The sequence below is a fragment of the Pituophis catenifer genome, unplaced genomic scaffold, assembly GCF_029215685.1.
Source record: "Pituophis catenifer annectens isolate HBS135680 unplaced genomic scaffold, rPitCat1.0.hap2 SCAF_2, whole genome shotgun sequence".
Taxonomy (NCBI): Eukaryota; Metazoa; Chordata; class Lepidosauria; order Squamata; family Colubridae; genus Pituophis; species Pituophis catenifer.
Window position 1 is genome coordinate 189295170 of NW_027256882.1, and position 22174 is coordinate 189317343.

The window sequence follows — 22174 nt, forward strand, 5'->3', positions numbered from 1 at the left end:
TCTACTTTGGATTTTATCATCCACTGAAAAATCTTGCAGGAAGGATGAATATGAATCTCAGAAGATGGCTGGCCTTAGTACTCATGGTACAACTGCTTTTCACCTTTGCAGGTAAGGAAATTAGGGGTGATAGTTAAGTGAAGGGTCAAGTTATTCAGAAGGCAAGCATCATGTTTTAAACAAAATTATAAAAAGCTCTGTGCAATTTCAAATTTAACATCTATTTGGGTAAATTGGTGAAAAGCTTAAATGAAAAGATTATCAACCATGTTAAAGCAAGTCTGGCTGAAGAAGAATAAACATTGCTTTGATAAAAGTAACTACTGTACTACATTTCAAATAGTTTTGGGGAAGTTGCCCACTACAGTCCTGAACAAATGTAATAACTATTAGATAATAGGGTTGTTATAGAGCCGTACCTAGAAAGAAGCAGAAATCAGTAGAAAGCTTTTGCAATGGAAGGACACAAGAAAATGGACTCCTGACAATGAATGTATCAAATGTCTTTTCTTAAAAGCTTGCCTTTACCAGTGAGGTGGCCACTTTTATTGATAATAGGGTGTCAAAAACAAAAAGGGATTAGACAAGAAATTCCAAATTCTGTAAAGTGGATGAAGTTTAGATAACACTCCATCACACATACAGTACAAGCTATGCACACACTTTTTGCAAAATTCTTCATAGAGGACCGTGAGACATTTGGGAGAGCAAAATTCAGAATATTATAATTTGCAGGACACATTGTGGCAGGGGGAAATGTATACAAAAGGAACAATATTTGGGGGCTATTAGCTATATGGATTAGATTCTCTTTTTAATAACGGGATCGAAACAAACGAAAATGAATATTATTTTCTCTCAATTTTAATTTTATGGTAACAACAGGTAACCTTTAAAACTTTTCTCTCAAATAATAAAACAGAAACAGATCCAAGTAACAGTGATAGGTTTCATATTCATGAGAACAAATTAGATGCACAGAATATTTGTGAACTTATGAAGGAGGGTATCTTTTAAACATTTAAACCAGTCTTACAAAGATTTGAATTAGTAGCTTTCTGCACTTACATTGAGGATACTAGTTGGTAAAAGATAAACATGTCAATTTACTTTTGAGGATCATTCATTCATTCTACATACACATGTATGCATACATACCATGCCATCTGTTGTGGCTCAGTTCATCAGATGCTGATGAACAAAGATAATTTTCCTGAGACTACTAAGGGTTGGTAGCCATGAATGCAGTTACCCACTTGGGAAAGAAGCATTAAATGTTTCAATTATAAGATTACTTTCAGTACTCTAAATGTGAATGTTAGTATTTAGACAGCCATCGGAGCTTAGAAATTATTCACTCAGTAAAAGCTGGATTCATGTGAGGATCTGAACAATTGTATTTAAAAAATCGAGGATCTCAGGAAAGGAAGTTTTAGATGTTAACTTAATTTTGAAAGTTACAGTTTTAGGAATTACCCTGATAACTTTACCTTTTCATTATTCTTCAGTCTATCATGCTTGATTAAGTGGAAAACAGCTTCTTTCTTTTTTCTTTTTTGGCCTTTGTAGAACAAATAAACTAGAGATAAACTTTTATAAAAACAGAGAAGCATAATAAAGATGATCAAGAATAGAAACTAAGTCCTGTGATTTGCCCAAAGAATTTGTGGGTGCCTCATCACTAAATGTTTTCCTGTGGAGGTTAAATTGTTGGGGTTACTTTAATTTGAATTCCTTCACTAAATAGGGACTTAGATTTGATATGCTAAATGGCCCATTCAACTCTATGAGTCTAATCCTTGTTTTTGGCTGTCCTTTAAATAATCAGCCAATGCATGCTTTTCTTCTTCCACAGTTTGTGTGATTTGAAATAAACCTCTGTCTGTGCCTATTTCTGCAGGGCATGTATAATCTATCAATATCACTGACTATAGGGATATAATTCATAGTGATAGTCATTGGTTTTCTTGTTTTTTTGCTCCGAACTAGCCAGTTCAGCTTGTGTTCAGTTAATAATCCAGCAATATATCATATCATAGATATGGCCCAGCTTTGATTGCATTTCCCTTGTTCAACTTAGTCTTTAGCAGTTCTTTCACTCTTTGGATGTATTCCTTACTAATCCCTCTTTTAACTTGTCCATGCTCAGATGTTATCCAACTGTAAAATGCCCAGATATTTGTAGGCTTCATCCTGATGGTTTCTAATGTTTGGCCATTCAGTATTTCAATTCCATTTACCCCAATTTATTACTACTGTAATCAGGGCCGGATTTTCCTATAGGCTAACCAGGCTTCAGCCTAGGGCCTCAAGATCAAGAGGGGCCTACATTCAAATTGTTAGCAAAATTAAAATTACACTTTCACTATAGGTGGAAAGGGCCTCATAAGTGGAATAGCCTAGGGCCACTTTTCATCTAAATCTGGCCCTGACTGTAATACATTTCTCTAGGTCAAATTCCATTGCTATATCTGTGCTAAAAATTCTGACAGTGTTTGTCAATGACTGGTTTCACTTCTGATTTTCCATAAAGCTTCTGATCATCCAAATATAGCACATGTGAGATTTTATTAGCATTTTTTTGCTGTTTGATAGTCAAGATTTGTTTTCTTCAAAATCACTGAAAGTGGGATCATAGCAGTGACAAATAATAAGGATTTAAATGACTTTCCCTGCCTTTCCTAATGCCTCTCCTAATGTTGACACATTAACATTATTATTAATGTTTATTATTGTTATTGTTACATTTCAGAGTCTAAAAATATTATGAAAAATCAAGAATGTGCTGAGTTCCAATCTGCACATTTACTATGGGGTACAAATCTCCAAGTTCGATTTCTTCTGTTTCCCTTTTCCAATCCCAGCTGTGGACGGCTGCTTTCACAACAGGAGGACATCCAGGAGGTTGGATTCAATGCCAGCTTGGGAACTAAAATAATCATTCATGGTTTCAGGTACAAATATTCAAAACTGAACATATGCCCTCTACATTATGTGTAATGGTATGTGGGGATGATGTTGGAAGAGAGGAGGCAGAGCAGCAGCCTAGGCAACTGTCATGCAAAAGGTATCTCAGGCCACAGAAGACAAAAGGGGCATGAGAAACATCTCAGAAGGGTCCCTCCCTAGTTTTATGGAAAGTAACTGAGAAGGAGAGGAGAAGTGCTTTACAATAAAGGTACTGTTAATATTCATGGTTTGTCTGGACTACCTTGAAGGGCTGACATTATGGGACTAAGTAATGGATTGATAATTGGGATTGCTTTAACAATGAAAAGTAATCTGTATAATCTATTAAAGAATATCTATTAATATACTGTACATACATAAGAGAACAGAGCTACTGAATTGATCATTAATGACACTCTCCAAAGTCAGTGTGCTGCTAAATGCTTAAGAACTGGCTCTGCTGACTCCATTGTCCTTGCATTGCACCGCTAGCTAGAGTGGCAGTGTACAAATTGGCATATACTTATACTAAATGTCATTGTCAGGAAGGGAATTCCCCCCATCCCCATCCCTGTTGGAATTCACATCTTGTTTTCTTTCCAATTTCTCCCTTCTACATGCCTTTCTAAGAAATTATATGCCCAGCTAGTTGGGCCATTCTTTGTAACAACACATGTCATTCTTGTGATCTTTTGCCTGCAGCTTCCCCTCACACTGAAAGCATATCTAATTTTCCATCATTCTCTTTGGGTCCTGGAAGCTCCCACCCCCTTATCTTTTGCACATCTCTTCTCAAACCTCCCACATTCTATGAAGAAGAATCTGAATTGGAAGATATTTTGGACTCAATGCAGGAGAGGCAGGCTGAAATATTTCATTTGCTGAAAAAGATACCCAATTACTGGCCATTTTGGGGAATTACCAGATGGTATTCATGCAGCTCATCTTCTTCAACTGCAGTTCCCACTCACCTGTCAGCAGTTCTGACATGTTTATGGACAGGGAGGGAGAATTTTGTATAACTAATGAGAAGCAGAAATTGCTACATCTGAAGATGGTGGGAGAGTTCTGGAATGGCGAGAGTTCCTCACAAAAAAGTAGAAGAGATTAAAACATTTACATTTCCTGCTGATAAGTGACAGAAGGAACGATGGATACAGATGCATGAAATAATGGAAATTCTGACTGATGGAAAAACTAGAAATGGAAGGAGGAACACCTAACACTTCCAGAACCATAAGAGGAAGAAAAGAAGAATATAGAAAAGGGATATTCTGCAAGAGATGAATGAAATGTAATAAGGAAGGAGCCAGTGGTTCCTAGGCTAGAGAGAACTTTTATGTCAACACAAGGCACACAGGTGCCTTCCAAGGCCATCAAGAGAATAGCAAGGTATTCACTGAATAGTGAAAGAGTGAAAAATGCTAGAATCTTAATCCTAGGCACAGGTGTGACTCTTGACTTCTGTATACTGCAGTAGACAAATCTCTGTATGCAGCATATGGCTTCATTATTATCTGGTAAAGAGACAAATCTTGGTTAGGAACATGCTGTTGAATAAGCCAAATTTTGAAAAAGAACTAACATTTCCAGGAAGCTGAGATATCTGCTATGAACGATATCTTCAGCCATTAGCTGTATATTGTATATTGAGGGATTCATTATTTGTTAGATATTAAACCTTCCAGATTAGGCTTCACCCTTTCTTTTTAAATGGAGATGCCCTCACAAATTATCTTGCTTGTATTTCTCTTTAGGGCACTAGGCACCAAACCGTCATGGATAAATGCACTGATTCAAGCCTTCCTAGAAGTAGCTAAAGTCAATGTGATTGCTGTAGATTGGGTTCAGGGAGCCACAGCAGCCTATCCTACTGCAGTGGAAAATGTTATGAAATTGGGACTGGAAATTTCTAGTTTTATCCGCAAGTTACTGGTAAGTAGAACTCCTTGAGAAAGTACTAGATCCAGTGTTGCTCTAATACTTTAACTCAAGGGAGAAAAGTATCAAACAGAATACTGATGTGGCAAATATAACTATGTGCAAAAGAACCATGGTGTTTAGGACTCCAGACTTTTTCTAGATGGCTAGTGGTAGCATTAGCAAATGTACCTTTTTCAGTAGCGTCTATTAGTAATGTAAATGACTTTATGATGTTAATGTGCATTGGTTTTTTTTCCTATTTCCACTTAACCACAGAGCAAATATGTCCTAGCGACATCCTTTTTCTGCTATGTCCCCATAATATTGCCTTCATTTCATTCCAAGCCCACGAATTAGACAAGATTAAAATGGCACTAAAGTTTAAATAGTATCCCACCCCTACTTATTCTGATACCATCCAAGGACCATTTCTAAGGTATATAAATGCATTAGGCTTTATCATCCTATATATTGGAGTGGCTGGAGGGGTGCAGAGGGACAGTAAGTCTTGTACTGATCTAATTTTCTGATGATTTGAAGAGTGGCAGATAGCAGTTCAATTCAGCAGTGAGGAGAGGCTCTAATTATGGACTTTTCAAAAATGTTAATCATCCAATCTTTGAATTCTCTAATATATTAAACATGTTTTAATGCTGTTAAAACCACCCACTGTTTTACTAGTACTTGGTTAATTAATTAGTTCATCTTATAATTAAAAAAAACTAACAGTCCTGAAAACACAGAGTAAAAAAGTTTGTATAGAGTCTAGAACCTAAATTCCAAAACCTTATATATAACTTAAAAGTTAAAATTGGACATAGATTTTAACAAAAGTCTTCTAGCCCACAGGAGAGGTGTGAAGCAAACAATGGCATAATTGCTCAAGACACCCTATCTTTGGTCTAATAAGATTTAAGAAAGAAAAAGTTACAACTGGAAAACTCCCCCCCACCTTGCTTCAGAAGTATTATCCTATGAATTTCCATATAATATGTACAGAATGAGAGGATATGGTTCACTATCTCTATTTCATCAGTCCTACATTGGCAAAGACATTATTCATATTCAGTCTCTGTTACTTTTTTATCTTCATTTATTTACTACTGCAATGCTCTCTACCTGGGGCTGCCCGTGAAGATCACCTGGAGGCTTCAGCTGGTACAGAATGCGGCCGTGCGGGTTGTTGCGGGAGGGACCCGATACTCCCATATTACACCTCTCCTGCACGGCTTGCATTGGTTGCCGGTTGCCCTCCGGGTGAGATTCAAGGTGCTGGTGTTAACCTATAAAGCCCTTCATGGCTTAGGCCCAGGCTATTTGTCGGACCACCTGCAACCAGCATCAACTGCCCATCACCCGGTGCGCTCTCACAGAGAGGGCCTACTCAGGGTGCCGTCAGCTAGACAATGTCGGCTGGTGACCCCCAGGGGTAGAGCTTTCTCTGTGAGCGCCCCCACCCTTTGGAATCAACTTCCCTTGGGGCTCTGATTGGCTCTGATTGGCCGTGACCTTCACACCTTCCGCCGTGAATTGAAAACCTGGCTATTTATGTCCCCCAGCCTGGACTGATGAGGTAGTGTCAGGTGTGTTTCCTTCAAAGTCCAGGAAAGAATGACTCCATTGTTTATAGAGAAAGGTACTTTTACTAGAGATGAAGTGAACGCAACCATAGGAAAGCAGAATCTAAGGCAATACGCACGAAAAGTGCATATAGAAAGCATCCCCTCCCACTGTCCACCATAAATCATCCAATCCAAAGGTCTCCCAGGGGTCAGGTGGGAGCACACTTCTGCCAGCGTCATCAATCAGAAATGCCATGACCGTTGACCCGACGGCAGCTTCAAATACACAGTCCGGTGGCTTAACTATCGGTTTCGTTTTCCTCCTCTAGCACGTTTCCCCCCTCCATTCTATCTGCTCTCCCCCTCCCATTACTATGGCAGCCAAAGCAGAAAAAGCGGAGGCTGACAGGTATTATATTTTAAAATTTTTAAAACTTTTCATATTTTTGTGTATATTTGTTGATTTTAACAGTTGCTTGGTCGATTGTTGTTGTGAGCCGCCCTGAGTCCTTGGAGATAGGGCGGCATGCAAATTTTATAAATAAATAAATAAATAAATATTTATCCATCATATTTGTATAGCCATGCATCCCACGATCAAGTGACTCTGGGTGGCATACAGTGGTTAAGAAACAAATATATAAATTAATGATGTTATTAATATTGAAAACTTCAACATTATTAAAGTCATAGAAGGAAGGGGTACCTCGATATTTGCCTATTAATGGTGCCAGGGGAAAGGCATTAAATGTATCCTCTAATATTTCAGCATTGTGACATGGGAAAGGTAGATAACAGAAGCAAAGCTGGCCAAGCTCCAACCTCCCTATGATTCTGGGGAAACTGAATTCCTTTCACTTTGGAAATCTAATCCCAATTATGTTGCCTGCTCATATTCGAGCAATTTCTAAAACCTAAAGAGCTGGAGAGTTTTCTTCCATGAACACTTTTCTTCCATGTAGTTTTAAACTGTGAGGTAAATTATTTTAAGGAAATAGACAAGGTTTCAAGTGTCTCTTAATTAGCCCAAAGCAGAAGTCTTTTTGGTGTTTCTGCAGTGTATGCCTGGGAACAAAGGCCATCTTTTCTCTTTGTTGATTCTAACGTGATTTATCACAATAATGTTTTTTACCATATCTAGAAATAATTTTTAAAAATGCTCCAAAATGCACTAGGCCAAATAAATTGATTCATTATATTATGAAGGACATGTACAATATGTTGCAGTTGATTATGCATGGATAATAAACATGTCTATTGTTTCCAATGTGACTTCTCAGGATATCATATCTTTAAAAAAGAAACTACAGCTGTGGAGTGCTTTGGATTTAAAGAAAAATTATGCATTAAGTGGGATATGCCCACTTAAAAACACAGAAACTGGCTTCTGATGTGCCTAGCTGACAACTTGTTGTCTAAAAGGTGGAGGAGGGAACTAAAGGGTCAGCTATTTTGGACATAATTCTTACTAATAGGGATGAAGTGCTTGAAGGAGTGGAAGCTACAGGAACTTTGGAAAAAAGTTGCCATTCTAGAGTTCCCCATAATGCAGCCACAGGTAACTGAACGAAGTCAGACTAATATTTTAGACTTTAAGAGACCTAAGTTCAACAAACTAAGAGAGAAAATAGGAAGGATTCCAGGTGTTGGAAGAAAAATCCATCTGGTTCAGTTCCAAGCTGGGAATAAATGGAGGCTGCTTAAGAAAGAAAGAGCCACAGCATGCAGTTCTGGAAGAGCTGACAAATCAGCTTGATAAGTGCAATGATTTTTATACAGTTTCTGAAATGCTGCAGAGGGTTGTGCAATATAGTGAGCTCTGTGTCTTTTGCTATTCTAATAGTGGTGAGTTAATCCTATTATGTCCTAAAGGTCATGCCCTGTTCTTAGAATTTGGATGGAGAAGGATATAAATTTTAATCCCATCGCTGGAGGAGAAGGTGATTTGTTTGTAAATAGGCTGGCCCAATCTTTCTTAATGGGCATCTGCTGTAAGCTATTAAAAAAGACTGGGGGCTGCTTTCTGCCTCTAAAAACATGTTTCTCCATTTCTCCTTTGGGGAAATATAATATTGTACCTCTTTTAAAATTCTCCAAAATATTTCATTTTCTAGGAGGGGTGGGTTCCCACACATGGATAGAGGAAATGTTTTTCTTAGAACAGAAGAGGTGGCGGTGGGGTTCCGGGAGGGCGGGCCTGTGGTCGTCAGCCTTACCAATGCTTCCTGTCAGAGGATCCCACTACTGGGTGGTTCCTCCCCTCCCCCTCACTCTTCACCTGCCCTGAGAAGAGAAGGGCAACTGCAGCGGATGGAGACTCGCTCCCTATTCCAGAGCGAGAGCGAAGCGTCCCTCTACTTGCCTCTTTTTCCAGCCTCTCATCTCTCTCTTTCTCTCATCTTTCTCTTTCTCCCTCTCTTTTTCTCCCTCTCTCATGTGTGTGTGTGTGTGTGTGTGTGTGTGTGTGTGTGCATGCGTGTTCTCTCTTGAACCATTTCCAAAAACAGGCGAGGGTTGGGTTTGTTTGGGGTTTTTTTTTGCGGATGTTGTTCTTTCTTCTTTGGGTGCTTTTTACCATATGATTTGTTGAGGGTAAAACTGCCCTCTGCAAAGTGATGCAACGGACCAGACAGCGAATAGATACGTTGCTTAGCAAAACACACAGATACTCACAGACTCTGAACGTTGATAGAAAAATAAACAGTCTTTACTTGTAGTAAAAAACAAACTTGGCTTCTCAAAACAAAGATAACACTTCTTCAGATAATGATGGTTCAACACAAAACATAGTTTGCTTACAATTCCAGTTCTCTTCAGTAACACAGACAAAGTTCCTTTCAGCAGTTCAACCTTCAATAGCAGCAGCAGAAGTGAATGAACTTTCTGCCTTCTTTTTATGTCTGCTTAGCACAGCCAATTGGTCATCTTTGTAGCAGTTAAAGTTACAGAACATAGTTTTCTATATATTATCTACCCAACCATAGGATAAGCATCCAACATTCTCCCCTTTGGGTAGACTAATATATTTACAGTTTTAAACCATACTGTTCACATGTATCTATATGTTTCCTACTTCCCTGTGCTTTTATGAAATGATCAGCCACATTGTCTTCTGATGCACAATATACAAGTTCTATCATCTTGTTCATTATACATTGTCTTACATTGAGATACCGAAGATCTGTATGTTTTGTTCTAGTCTTTACAGCTATATTTGTCACCATTTTTATCGCTGCCTGATTATCTTCGTATACTATTATAGATATTGTATATCTATTCCTAAATCTAGCATCAGCTGCTTAGTACTGATCAAATCCGTACATAACAAAGATAAACAAGAAAACTCTGCTTCCATTGTAGACATACTTAAATGCTTCTGTCTTATTGAATGCCACCATATCAAAGATTTTCCCAGAAATACAGCGATTCCTGAGGTTGATTTTCTTGTATTCACATCTGTTACGAAACTAGCATCTGCATAAACGGTTACATGCAATTCTTCTGATGGTTGTAGATACAATGCATGATGCATGGTATATTTCAGATATCTAAGAATACATTTTGCTCCTTGCCAGTGTCTTTCTGTAGGTTCCGAGTTGAATCTAGCTAATTGGTTCACGCTATAAGAGATATCGGGTCTAGACCAATTGCTAATGTATGATAATGCCAATCAACGATTGGTATATCCCTTTATCAAATAACGGACTTTGCACATCAGTGTTGCAATAATCTTGAACCATAGGTATCTTTGATGGTTTACACAATTCCATTCTGAACTATTTTAATAGATTATTAATTTTATCAGTTTGGGATAGTTTAAATCCTCCCCTAGTTTTTTCGATCCTTACACCTAGGTATTGTTGTATCTCCCCTAGATTTTTAATCCCGACATGAGCTTTTAATTCATTAACAATCCTGTTGGCCTCTTGCTCATTCTTTGTAATCAGAGCTATATCGTCCGTAAAAAGAAGTAATAATGATACTATACCATCCCTTTCCATTTTAAATAAACATGGATCTGCTAATCCTGCTTTAAATCCGATATTCTTCAATGTTTTTACAATGCACTGGTTCCATTCATAACCTGACTGTTTTAACCCATACAGACTTTTCTTTAATAACCAATAGTCAGCCTTCTCATTTTCCTCAAATCCTGAGGGTTTCTTTAAATAAATTTCATGCTGTAATGGTGCACGCAGATATCCGGTCTCTACATCTAAATGGTTAACTATATATTTATTTCTAGCTGCCCATAACAACGCTGCTCTTAATGTAATGGCTTTTAAGCTTGGAGCGAATACTTCATCGTAATCATTAGGAGACTGATTAAATCCTTGAGCCACTAGCCTAGCTTTATATATTGGTATTCCATCTATCCCAGTCTTTAATTTATATATCCACTTACTACCTAGTATAGTTTTCCCTTTTGGAATTGTTACAGACTCATACACTTTCAAATTCTGCAAAGATTGTAGTTCTTTAGTCATTGCACCTCTCCACACTTTCTGGTCTTCAGGTGGAAACATGGTCAACTCATTAAATGTAGTAGGGACTTTATTTACTTGATAGACTGTAGTTGCCTGATACCTATCAGGTGGTCTTGTTACTCTACTCGAACTTCTTGGGAGTTCAGGACTTACAGATTGCCTCTCCACCGTTACTTCTTCCTGTACTATGTCTTTCTCTACCTCTTCGCTCTGGATCTCTGGCATTTCATTCAGTCTGAAACTCATTCAGACTGAAACGCTTCAGTCTGCGTTTCAATGATAACCTCATTTTCAGTACCTAATTTATTCCACCCTACATGCTCCATAAACCTGGCATTTGCACTGTTAACTACTGTTGCTGTTCCTTTTACCCAAAATCTGTAGGACCTGTGGTTTGAATTATAACCAACAAATATTAATTGTTGTGCCCTACTCTGGCCCTTATGCCTTAACTGCGCTGGAATATGTACCCATGCAGGTGACCCAAATGTGTGTATGTAGCTCAAATCTGGCTTCCTTCCATGCCATACAGTATATGGAATTTTGTTAGTGGTTGTATTTATGGTGTTGTTTAAGAGTGTATTTGCACACATAATTGCTTCTCCCCATAAATTAGCCGGTAAACCTGCATCAGCTAACATTGATCTCATCATTGCTTGTAGGGTTTGTCCTCTCCTTTCAACATATGAGTTATGTTGTGAACATTTGTGCTTTATACCAGCATTATCTAACATTGATTTAAACCTTGTGTTGACAAACTCAGTACCATTGTCAGTTACAATGGTAACTATTTTTTGATTTGTTTTTCTCTCCACAAACTTAATCCATTAAACAAAATACCAAAAAGTATCTACCTTAGTCTTCAATAGGTAGCAAAAACCATACCTGGAATAATGGTCAACTATACTGAGAACATAGCAAGCACCCCCTAAACTAGCCTTCATTGGCCCTATTAAATCAGCAAATACCACTTCCAGTGGTCTCTTCGTTTTAAACCCGTCAAACCTATTAGCAGGGACTATTCTACTTTTCTGCTGATTACAAATATTGCAATTTAAATACTGGTTACATGGTTTCAGCTTCAACCCATCAACTAATTTTACAATTTTCTGTAACATCTTAAAACTGATATGCCCCATACGTCTGTGAAGCAAGTGAACACATTCATCATGTGGTTTGACATTTGAGTATACAACATTTGTAACATGGTTACTAGATAATACATATAAACCATCTTTTAGTTTTCCAATAATCTTGGTTTCACCTTTTTCAATTAAACAATCATTGGTTCTAAATGTTACTGTATATCCTAGCTTAACCAATACTCTAACCGAAATCAAATTAAAGTTTAGATTTGGAACATATAACATATGCATTTTTTCTTTTACATATAGACATATTGCCATTCCCTCACCACATGCTTTTAGCTTCCACCCATTTGCTAAAGAAACCGTATTATTACTAGGCAACATTTTCACAAAATAGTTTTGTGTTCTGACAATGCATAGCAACGCCCCACTATCAATAACCCACGAATCGTGGTTAACCGGTTTCTTATCAGACATAGCTACATTACATTGTTTTTTATCTTTAACCATGGTTTTTTGTTTCAGCCTTCTGCAAAACTTGGCTATATGACCCTTCTTGCCACAATTAAAACAATGTTTTACAGCATATACATGGTTATTTGCCTTTACATTTACATTAATCGACTCAGGTTCTTCCCTTAGTTGTTTTCTTTCTTCTCTCCTTCTGGCCTCTTCTAGTAGTCGCGAGGTTACATTGGCCAAAGTTAGTTCCTGCTGTGAGAGAACTTCAAATGATGTTACTACGTCGTCGTAGCTCTCATCTAGTGATGATAACAGTATATAAACCTGTTGTTGCTTGGAAAAAACCACCTCCTTCTGATGTAGCTCTCAAAAAATGCTTTTTATGCAATTCAGGTATGTTAACATGTCACCACCCTTAAGGAGTCGTGTGCGAAACAACCTTCGTGTAATGTTAATTTGCGCCCCCACACTGTCACGAACATAAAGACGTTTCAAATTGCCCCAGCATCTTGCAGCAGACTGTTCACCCTCAATATGAACAAGCTGGGTATCGTCTAGAGACAAACCAATAATACACAATGCACTCTCATTCTTCCTCTGGAACTCGGCTATCTTCCTGGCATCCTCGGCATCGTCAGCATTCCAAGAGGTCACATCTGGTGGATTCTGCACTACATCCCATAGCCCTTCTTTGCGCAACAGGAGACTGCACTTGGTGGACCAGGATTTGTAGTTGGTGCCATTCAGCCGGGTAACCAGCGATAAGTTGGGAGCTTGACCTTGTGCCATCCTCACCAGGATATTTAATACGTATCAGAACGTCTGGAGCAATAATGTGTGTCGCAACTCTCTTATTGCTGTAACTGGTACACACACTCTGGCACTGGGCCCATAACTAGTGTTGAGGGTAAAACTGCCCTCTGCAAAGTGGTGCAACGGACCAGACAGCGAATAGATACATTGCTTAGCAAAACACACAGATACTCACAGACTCTAAACGTTGATAGAAAAATAAACAGTCTTTACTTGTAGTAAAAAACAAACTTGGCTTCTCAAAACAAAGATAACACTTCTTCAAATAATAATGGTTCAACACAAAACATAGTTTGCTTACAATTCCAGTTCTCTTCAGTAACACAGACAAAGTTCCTTTCAGCAGTTCAACCTTCAATAGCAGCAGCAGAAGTGAATGAACTTCCTGCCTTCTTTTTATGTCTGCTTAGCACAGCCAATTAGTCATCTTTGTAGAAATTAAAGTTACAGAACATAGTTTTCTATATATTATCTACCCAACCATAGGATAAGCATCCAACATGATTTAAATCAAGAGTCATTTCAGGTTCCCAGATAAATGAAACTCTTTCATCCCCCTGCTGTGGTTCCCTATCAGCTGCCCCACCTCGCCCTTCGCCCGCCCTCACTCCTCACCTGTCCTGAGAAGAGAAAGGCGACAGTGGCAGATGGAGACTCACTCCATATTCCAAGCAAAGCACCCCTCTACTTGCCTCTTTTTCCAGCCCTTGTTGGGAGACACACAATTTTTCTCCACGCTTAGACACTGGCTGGGCTGCCCGGCTACAGCCAATGCTCTGCATCGTAATGGGCTCCAGGAGGAGGAGGGGAGGGGAACGCCATCTTCCCCATTGTGCAGCGCGCTAAGTTTAAGTGCAAAAGCAGCAAGCAGCCACGGAGGCGGTGAGAGGAATATGGGGAGACGCGCCCCAGCTGGTGCCTCGGGGCGGAGAAAGTCCCCATATTCCTCTCACTGTCTCCATTGCTGCTGTAACAGCCTGACAGTCACTCCTTTTGCAACACAAGGTTTATTTTGGTATCTTTCCAGAGACAGAAAGAACGGGGCCAAATTTCCTTACAGTTATTCCCTGGGGGTGGGGGTGGGGAGTGGGGGTGGGGAGTGGGGGAGAGGGAGGGAGGAAGAGAGAGAGAGAGAGAAAGAGAGAGAGAAAAAGAAAGAAAGAAAGAAAGAAAGAAAGAAAGAAAGAAAGAAAGAAAGAAAGAAAGAAGGAAGGAAGGAAGGAAGGAAGGAAGGAAGGAAGGAAGGGGAAAGAATTTTTGGATTTCACCACTGGTTTGTGTGGAGGATTGGTGGTGATGGGAATGCGCGGCCCTCCAGGATGGAGAGCAGGGCAAGAGAAGGCTCCGATGTTCGCTTGGGTGGTGGAGGGAAACTCAAAGCATTGGAGGCTTCAGAAGGGGCAGAATGTGCTTCAAAATATACAGTTCCTGGTTCTAACAGTGAGTGATGTCAAGTTGGCCATGCCCACCCAGTCACATGACCACCAAGCCACGCCCACAGAACCAGTAGCAAACATTTTTACATTTCACCCCTGCTCAAGACCCTATCCAACAAGATGCAATTGTGAGAAAAGTACGGCCCTGTACTTAGGCAGGAAAAATCAAATGCTTAGATATAAAATAGGCAGTACTGGCTCAACAGTAGTGCCTGTGAAAGGGATCTATGGGTCCTGGTGAACTATCACTTAAGAATGATCAGCAATGTACTGCAGCTGCCAGAAAAGCCAATGCAGTTCTGGGCTGCATCACAGAGGAATAGCATCAAGTTATAGCATCACTCTGTACTGCATTATTGAGGCATGCCTGGAATACTGCATCCAGTTCTAGACACCACAAAAAAAGATGCTGAAGCCCTAGAACAGGGGTGTCAAACTCATTTTCATTGAGGGCAGGGGTGGGTTCTACTTACCTTTACTACCGGTTCGCAACAGGATCGCGCACATGCCTTGCTTCTGCACAGATAGACAATGATGACATTTGGGACAGTGGGGGGGGCCTCCCGCTGGTTTTACTACCGGTTCTTGCCAACCGGTCCAAACTGGGAGCAACCCACTGATTGAGGGCCACATCAGGGTGGTGTTTGACCTTGGGGGGCTGGGGTGGGCATGGCCAGGGGTGGGTGTGGCCAACTTTACATCACATATGTCAGGTTGCCTGTGGTGGCCCCAATGCTCTGCCAGCAAAAACAGAGCTCAGGGAGACTGTGCATGGCCCCCATGAGCTCTGTTTTTGGCTTTGATGGCCTCCTGCAGCCCTCTGCCAGTGAAAACGGAGCTCAGGGGCCATGTGCGGTGGTGCACGGTCCTCCCGAACTCTGTTTTTCTGGCAGAGGCACTAAGGGCTGGTCCTTCACTGTTTTCAGGGCAGCCCTGAGGGCCATATCTAAGCACCTGGTGGGCCGGATCTGGCCTGTGGGCCTTGAGTTTGATACCCCTGCCCTAGAAAGAATGCAGAGAAGATCGAGAAAGATGATAAAGGATGTGGAGACATATGATCAACAAATAAGGGAATTAGATATGTTTAACCTAATGAAGAGAAGTTTAGAAGGGAGACATGATAGCAGTCTTCCAATACTTAAGAGGCAGTCACAGACATGAAGGGTTCAACTTATTCTCCAAAGGACTTGACGGTAGGATAAGACCCAATGGGTAGAAACTTATTAGAGAAAGATTCAACTGGAGCTAAGGAGGAATTTCTTGTCAGTGAGAGCAATTAATCAATGGAACAGCTTGTTTCTGGGAATTGTGGATGCTCCATCATTGGAAGTTTTGAAGAACAACCATTTGTCCAGGATGGAATAAGGACTCCTGCCTTGGGGAGCAGGTTGAACTAGAAGATTTCCAAAGTCCCTTCCAACCTTATGAGTCTATGATTCTATATCATCTGGAGCACACAAGTACACAACGGTAGTACCTGCATTACTTTGTGATTATATGATTGTGAAAAGACACATTTTGTTTAAAGAAATGCAAACAAGTATCACATATATTTTTTTAACCTTCAAATGATACATATTTAAAAAATAATATTTATGTAATCACGTTTCTGATTATTGCCTTGCAGCTTAACCCTGTCCAGATTCCTTTTGTCATACAACATAAATGAACTATTTTGCCTGAACTCTGTTCATAATAAATTTAAAAAGTATTGTTGCGACTAACATAAAGTTGTATTGCAATAAGCTGTATATGAAACTCTAATTTTAGAGTTACCTTCATTTTGCATTTTTCCCCTTCCATCGAAGCAAAATAGTCCAGAGAAAAACAAGAACCAATTGATTAGATTGTTGGGGGATTTATCTCTGTGTTTTGAGGGCATTTAGAAGAAAAAAAATCCTAATTATTATTCTTCCCAACCTTCAGGCTATGGGGGCGCCAGAGTCATCCATCCATCTTATTGGGGTGAGCCTTGGAGCACACGTTGGGGGCCTGGTGGGCCAATTCTATGAAGGCCACCTTGGAAGAATTACTGGTAAGGAAAGCAGCAAGGTGAAAATATTTAGTATGGTTTATGACATTTTTATTAATATACTAATATTTGAAGAGTGCTTAATTTAGCTCTTAACTAATTATATTTTGAGGCACAATGATTAAAGGCACTGAGGTTGCTGATAGCCTCTGTTTGAGACCCAAGCTCCATGTGACAGGGTGAGCTCCTGTTACTTGTCCCAACTCCTGCCCACCTAGCAGTTCGAAAGCATGCAAACACAAGTATATAAATAGATATCACAGAAAACTTGCATTAGGCTCCAAGCTGATTCTGAACTAAGGTCCTGCAATAACTTTTTTTTCCAAAATGAAGAGATTGTGCATATTTATATATTATATAACTAATGTCATGTAGATTTTGTTCCTTTTAGATTTTTCAATGAATTTTGCCATCTTGTTCTATAGCTTTGATCAACCTTCTGTTTGGCTATCATGCTGACAAAACAACTAGTTGGTTTTGCAAAAGATTTAAACAGTTCCCAATAATTATAGATGTAGAGGTTTAGCAATAGTATTGAATAAAGCTCCTATAAATAAGGAACTTTTTAAACATTTTAGTCAAAGAAATGATTTCATTGTGATTTGATCTGATTCCTAATCCCATCTCTCAAAGCTTTTTTCAAACAAAATAATAGTAATAACAACATGGAAAGGATTATGATGATGATGATTGAAGAATTTAGTTTTGTTTTAGTTTCTTTTGAAAAATGCCACAAGTTCAATTCTGTTTCAACAATTCAGGCTCTGCCTTCTGAATCACAAATGGTCCATTTCAGGTGACCTTGTACTACACAATCACTTGCTGTCCTCCAAATTCAGCCAATGAAAAGTGTAACTGGTTGCCACTTATTGTTCATCATGTTTCAGCTCTGGATCCAGCGGGGCCAAAATACACAAGAGCCAGCCCTGAGGAGCGTCTGGATCCTGGGGATGCTCTCTTTGTAGAAGCCATTCACACAGATTCAGATAGTAAGTTAATGACCTGCTTTCCAATCATATTTCAGTTTTATTTTTTTTTAAAGACAATAACATTTCAGGTGTACTTATTTCTAAAAAAAAATTGTATCCTTCTTGAAAATAATTGTTTACTGTTAATTTCCACTTTTTAAGATGTGGTAATAATCATAAATAATAGATGCTGTTTGTCTGTCATAGCTACACTATCTCATCTTACTTCTTCTGATGGGGTGACTTTGGGTTTATGGATCAACAATTCCAGGGAAGAACTATACTGCCTTCAGCTCTGAATGGGGTTGAACTCTCAGAAGTGGTATGCAATCTGGGCATCCTCCTGCTCCTGTTCAAGCAGCAGCTGGTTTGTGGCCCAAAGGGCTTTTTTGTGCAATTAAATTTTGGGTGTTAATTGTGATCATTCCAGATTTGAGAATTCTTGCTCATAGTCACTCATGCCCTACTCACCTCCAGCTTGGATTATTGTCAATGCTGTACAAATGGAATGCCTTGAAAAGCATTTGAAATATAAAGCTGGTATAGAATGCAATGGTCTGGGTTGTTGCGGAATATCTTGTTACCGATGGGTGACCCCACTGCTTTCAGACTGCACTTGTTGCCAATCAGCATCTGGTCCATTAAGGATCCAGATCTTTTCTTCTATGCATCTGCTCATCTAATCAAATCAAAGAGTGTCAAACATCTTCTAAGTCCTGTCTTCTAGGGATGCCATCTGATAGGACCTTGGAAACAAACATTCTCAATTGCCAGCCCTATAGAAATCCACTCTATTCTTTGTCTCTTGGGTTTCAGGAGAACAGTTATGACCTGGCTATTCTATCTATCCCAAAAGGAAGGAATGTTGCAATTGTTGGAGTGACCTGGCACACAAATCGTTTGGGGTCCGTCCGTCCCCCACACACATCACTGTGATACTATTGGGATTTTTTTACCTTTTTAAAAAACGGCAGTCTTTCAAAGTTCAAACTTCTTCAGAATGCATTTTACAATTTGCAATTAAAGTTAATCAGTAACTATAATACTTCACATAGTTCAGTTGTATGCATATTTTGTGTGTTTCAACAGTTGGCTTTCTTTTATTTGCGTGGCCAATAATTGGAACAGAATTAGAATATTCCAGAATATTCTGGAAAAAAAATATTTGTGAAAAGATCTGTTTCGTGCCTATATGTATCTACATATGTGTGATCAATGCTTCCAGTTACAGCTTTGCTATAGATATCTGCATCATTTTAAAAGCAATTCTAACATAGATTTTTTTCTAGATTTTGGTATCCAAATACCCGTGGGGCACATTGATTACTATCTTAATGGAGGGAAAGATCAGCCTGGATGTCCCCGTTTCATATTATCTGGTAATAATGGTTCTTGGGTGATTATTTGAAGCTGCTTTTCTGTCAAAGCAGTGTAAATACAGTATAGATACAGTAAATACAATCTCATTAGGGATATCTGTATCAATAAATGGGGATTAACAGGAGGTTGCCAGAAAGGTTCAGTAAGAGAATTTAAGGGAAATTCTCTGTTAATTTTTCCCTATGAGGGTCTTTTCACTTTCTATCAAACCACAGCACAAACTGAGCAGGCAGCAGTCTCTTTTCTTCTGTGGAGTTGTCATGTCTCATTGGAAACTACTATTAAGTAGTTTCCAATAGTTAAAACAGCTTTTTCTCCCTTCTTCTAATAGTGTTCAAGGACAGTCTAAAATTTGTTAGACTTTGTCACTCATTATTTTGGAACGAATGCAATAACTGCAGAGGCAATATGGTAGAAGCAATCAGGGTAACTATCAACATTGGGGATATTAAAAATCAAACTGCTACAATATTCTGTTGACTCAAGGATAAGTGGTAAGCAGTTCAGCAGTGGGAAAAGGCCCTTAGTCAAGAATTTGTACTTACATTTGGAAAGCTGCTTGTGACCTGGCCAGCCTCCTGATTTATTTGTAGAAATGCAAATACAAGAGCATTTGGACGGTGGACATTTGAGCTGGACATAGGCTCAAATGGAGGCTATACAGCTATCTTTTCCAGTATACATTAATTTAGATTCCTGTACTGAGTAGACTGGTGGACTCAATAGTCTAATCAGTGTTTCTCACATTCAGCAATTGTAATATGTATGGACTTCAACTGGCAGAATTCTTCAGCCAGCATGTTGGGAATTGAAGTCCACACATCTTTAAGTTGCTGAGGTTGAGAAACAATAGCTTAATAATCAAAGTGGTTTGACAATTATCAAAGAAAATTTTGTACATAGAATAATAGGATAAGATAGCTTCAATTTCTACTTGTGCTTTAAAATCCCAGCAAACTGAAAAATAAAAATGTATTTTATGTACCTGTAAATGACATGTTTTGACTTATTTGCTATTCTATTAGATATAATGCAAATTTATAGTTAAAGCATAAGAACAAATCAGTTAAAGTATATTTAATCCATTAATTGAATTCTTCTTCAGGGCTGGTTTAAAAGCTTGGCATCTTCCTAAATTAAAAATCTCTTTCTCTTAAGTTTATATTTTAGCTTTTCGTTTCACTTTTTTTAACCAAAAATATTTAGATTTTTTAAAAAAATGATTAGAAAACCACTAAGTTAATCTTTGGGTTTTTTGTTTTTGTTTTTTAAAGGCAAGGAAAGGGACATTCATCCAGTTTGGACCATTTTGAGCCACAGTGGTGCAGTGGGTAGAATACAGTACTGCAGGCTACTTCTGATGACTGGCGGCTGCCTGCAATTTAGCAGTTCAAATCTCACCAGGCTCAAGGTTGACTCAGCCTTCCATCCTTCTGAGGTTGGTAAAATGAGGACCCAAATTGTTGGGGGCAATATGCTGACTCTGTAAACCACTTAGAGAAAGCTGTAAAGCACTGTAAAGCAGTATATATTGCTATTTTTAAAGAAAAAATTGCTATACATTTCCACAGAGAGCCATTTGATGTACTTGATGGATGACTTTGGGTCAATCATTCTCTCTCAGCCCTAAAAAGCAGGCAACCCACTTTGGAAAAACCTTGCCATGAAAATTGTAGGGATTAGTCCAAGAAGTCACTGGCAGTCAAGACAAGTCAAAATCACCAACAACCCCACTTCCCTATTGTCAGGCCATTTCTCCCTTTTTATTGCTTTTCAATTGTTATGCCCAATTAAAAAAAAATTTAAAAAAATAGTGAAACTGTAATCAGGTTTATATTTTGAAGGCTAACAAAGAAATTAAAAATAATGAGAAATGGCACTAGCCACCAAAATGATGACATATCTGTAGCTTCATACACTCTGTCTCTTTTCCTTTCCAGGCTACAAGTACCTGATCTGTGACCATCTGAGGGCTGTGCATTTCTACATCAATGTCTTGAAAGATTCCTGCCCAGTGATGGCTTTCCCTTGTTCCAGTTATAAGAATTTCTTAGCTGGTCACTGTTTAGATTGCTTCAATCCTTTCTTGCTCTCCTGTCCCACAATTGGTATGTTACTTCTACAGTGATCTCAGAACCTAAACTTTGAGAATTTGGGATGTGAGTGGAGTTAGGATATGGCAGGTCTTCCATCTTCTGTGAGATATGTCTTCTGATTAGATGACAAATGAAATCAAGATCTCTGTTGAGGACATAATATTTTATTGAAAGTTCTGTCAAAGTTAAAACTCGCATACTCCAAATCTGAACAATTCTAAAATGTAAGTTGTTTATTTTTTATTTATTTATTTATTTATTAAATTTTTATACCGCCCCCTCTCCCAAAGGACTCGGGGCGGTGAACAGCCAAAATTAAAAACACACAATACAAATATTAAAATACATTAAAACAAAATTAAATTATCTTAGGCTTCTCCAATTTAAAACCCCGTTATCCATAAAATTCACCCAATTAAAAAATTTTTAACCCAGCCCGGCTTGCTGAAATAAAAAAGTCTTCAGGGCCCGGCGGAAGGTCCGGAGGTCCGGGATTAGTCGTATCCCTGGGGGTAGCTCATTCCAGAGGGCGGGTGCCCCCACAGAGAAGGCTCTTCCCCGGGGGGTCGCCAGCCGGTTGTTGAAATGTTTGATTCCAATTCCCTGTCAGACTTTGCTCTTTATTTTCCAAGTATATAGACAGTAAATCAGAGTGTAGCAGTAATAAAGCAATTTTGTTCCCGTTCCCAAATTTATTTTTTAAAAAGGAACAGAGAAAGAAAGAATGAAATATCCATATTTACACCAGGAAGGGGGAGAAAAAGAGTAGAAACAGTTGTTGTATTGAAGAACTCAGTCCAATCCTAAGAGTCAAAATTCCTAGAGTTTTTCTACAGTAGCAAATTTTGGAACTGAATTTTTGCTGTGACAACAAGAAAAGCTGCTAAGACAGCAATGAATTGTTCCCGCTCTCTTGCCTATCCCCTGCCTGTGTTTAATGGCATGACAGTTACACATTAAGCCTGCAGAAAATATGGT

The 22174-nt window shown here is 38.9% G+C and overlaps 1 protein-coding gene across 2 annotated transcripts in view; it reads left to right on the forward strand.

Moving 5' to 3' along the window:
• Nucleotides 1–22174, forward strand: part of PLA1A (phospholipase A1 member A) — a 28114-nt gene continuing 5940 nt past the window's right edge. The window contains exons 1-7 of one of the 2 annotated variants that reach the window (XM_070938363.1): nt 1–111; nt 2753–2954; nt 4707–4884; nt 16647–16755; nt 17640–17741; nt 19010–19099; nt 21041–21208. In XM_070938363.1, coding sequence (XP_070794464.1) covers nt 45–111; nt 2753–2954; nt 4707–4884; nt 16647–16755; nt 17640–17741; nt 19010–19099; nt 21041–21208 — 916 coding nt within the window. In that variant the 5' untranslated portion in view covers nt 1–44. Of the gene's footprint in view, nt 112–2752; nt 2955–3158; nt 3179–4706; nt 4885–16646; nt 16756–17639; nt 17742–19009; nt 19100–21040; nt 21209–22174 lie in introns of those variants that run through there. The other variant, XM_070938364.1, reaches the window with a different exon arrangement.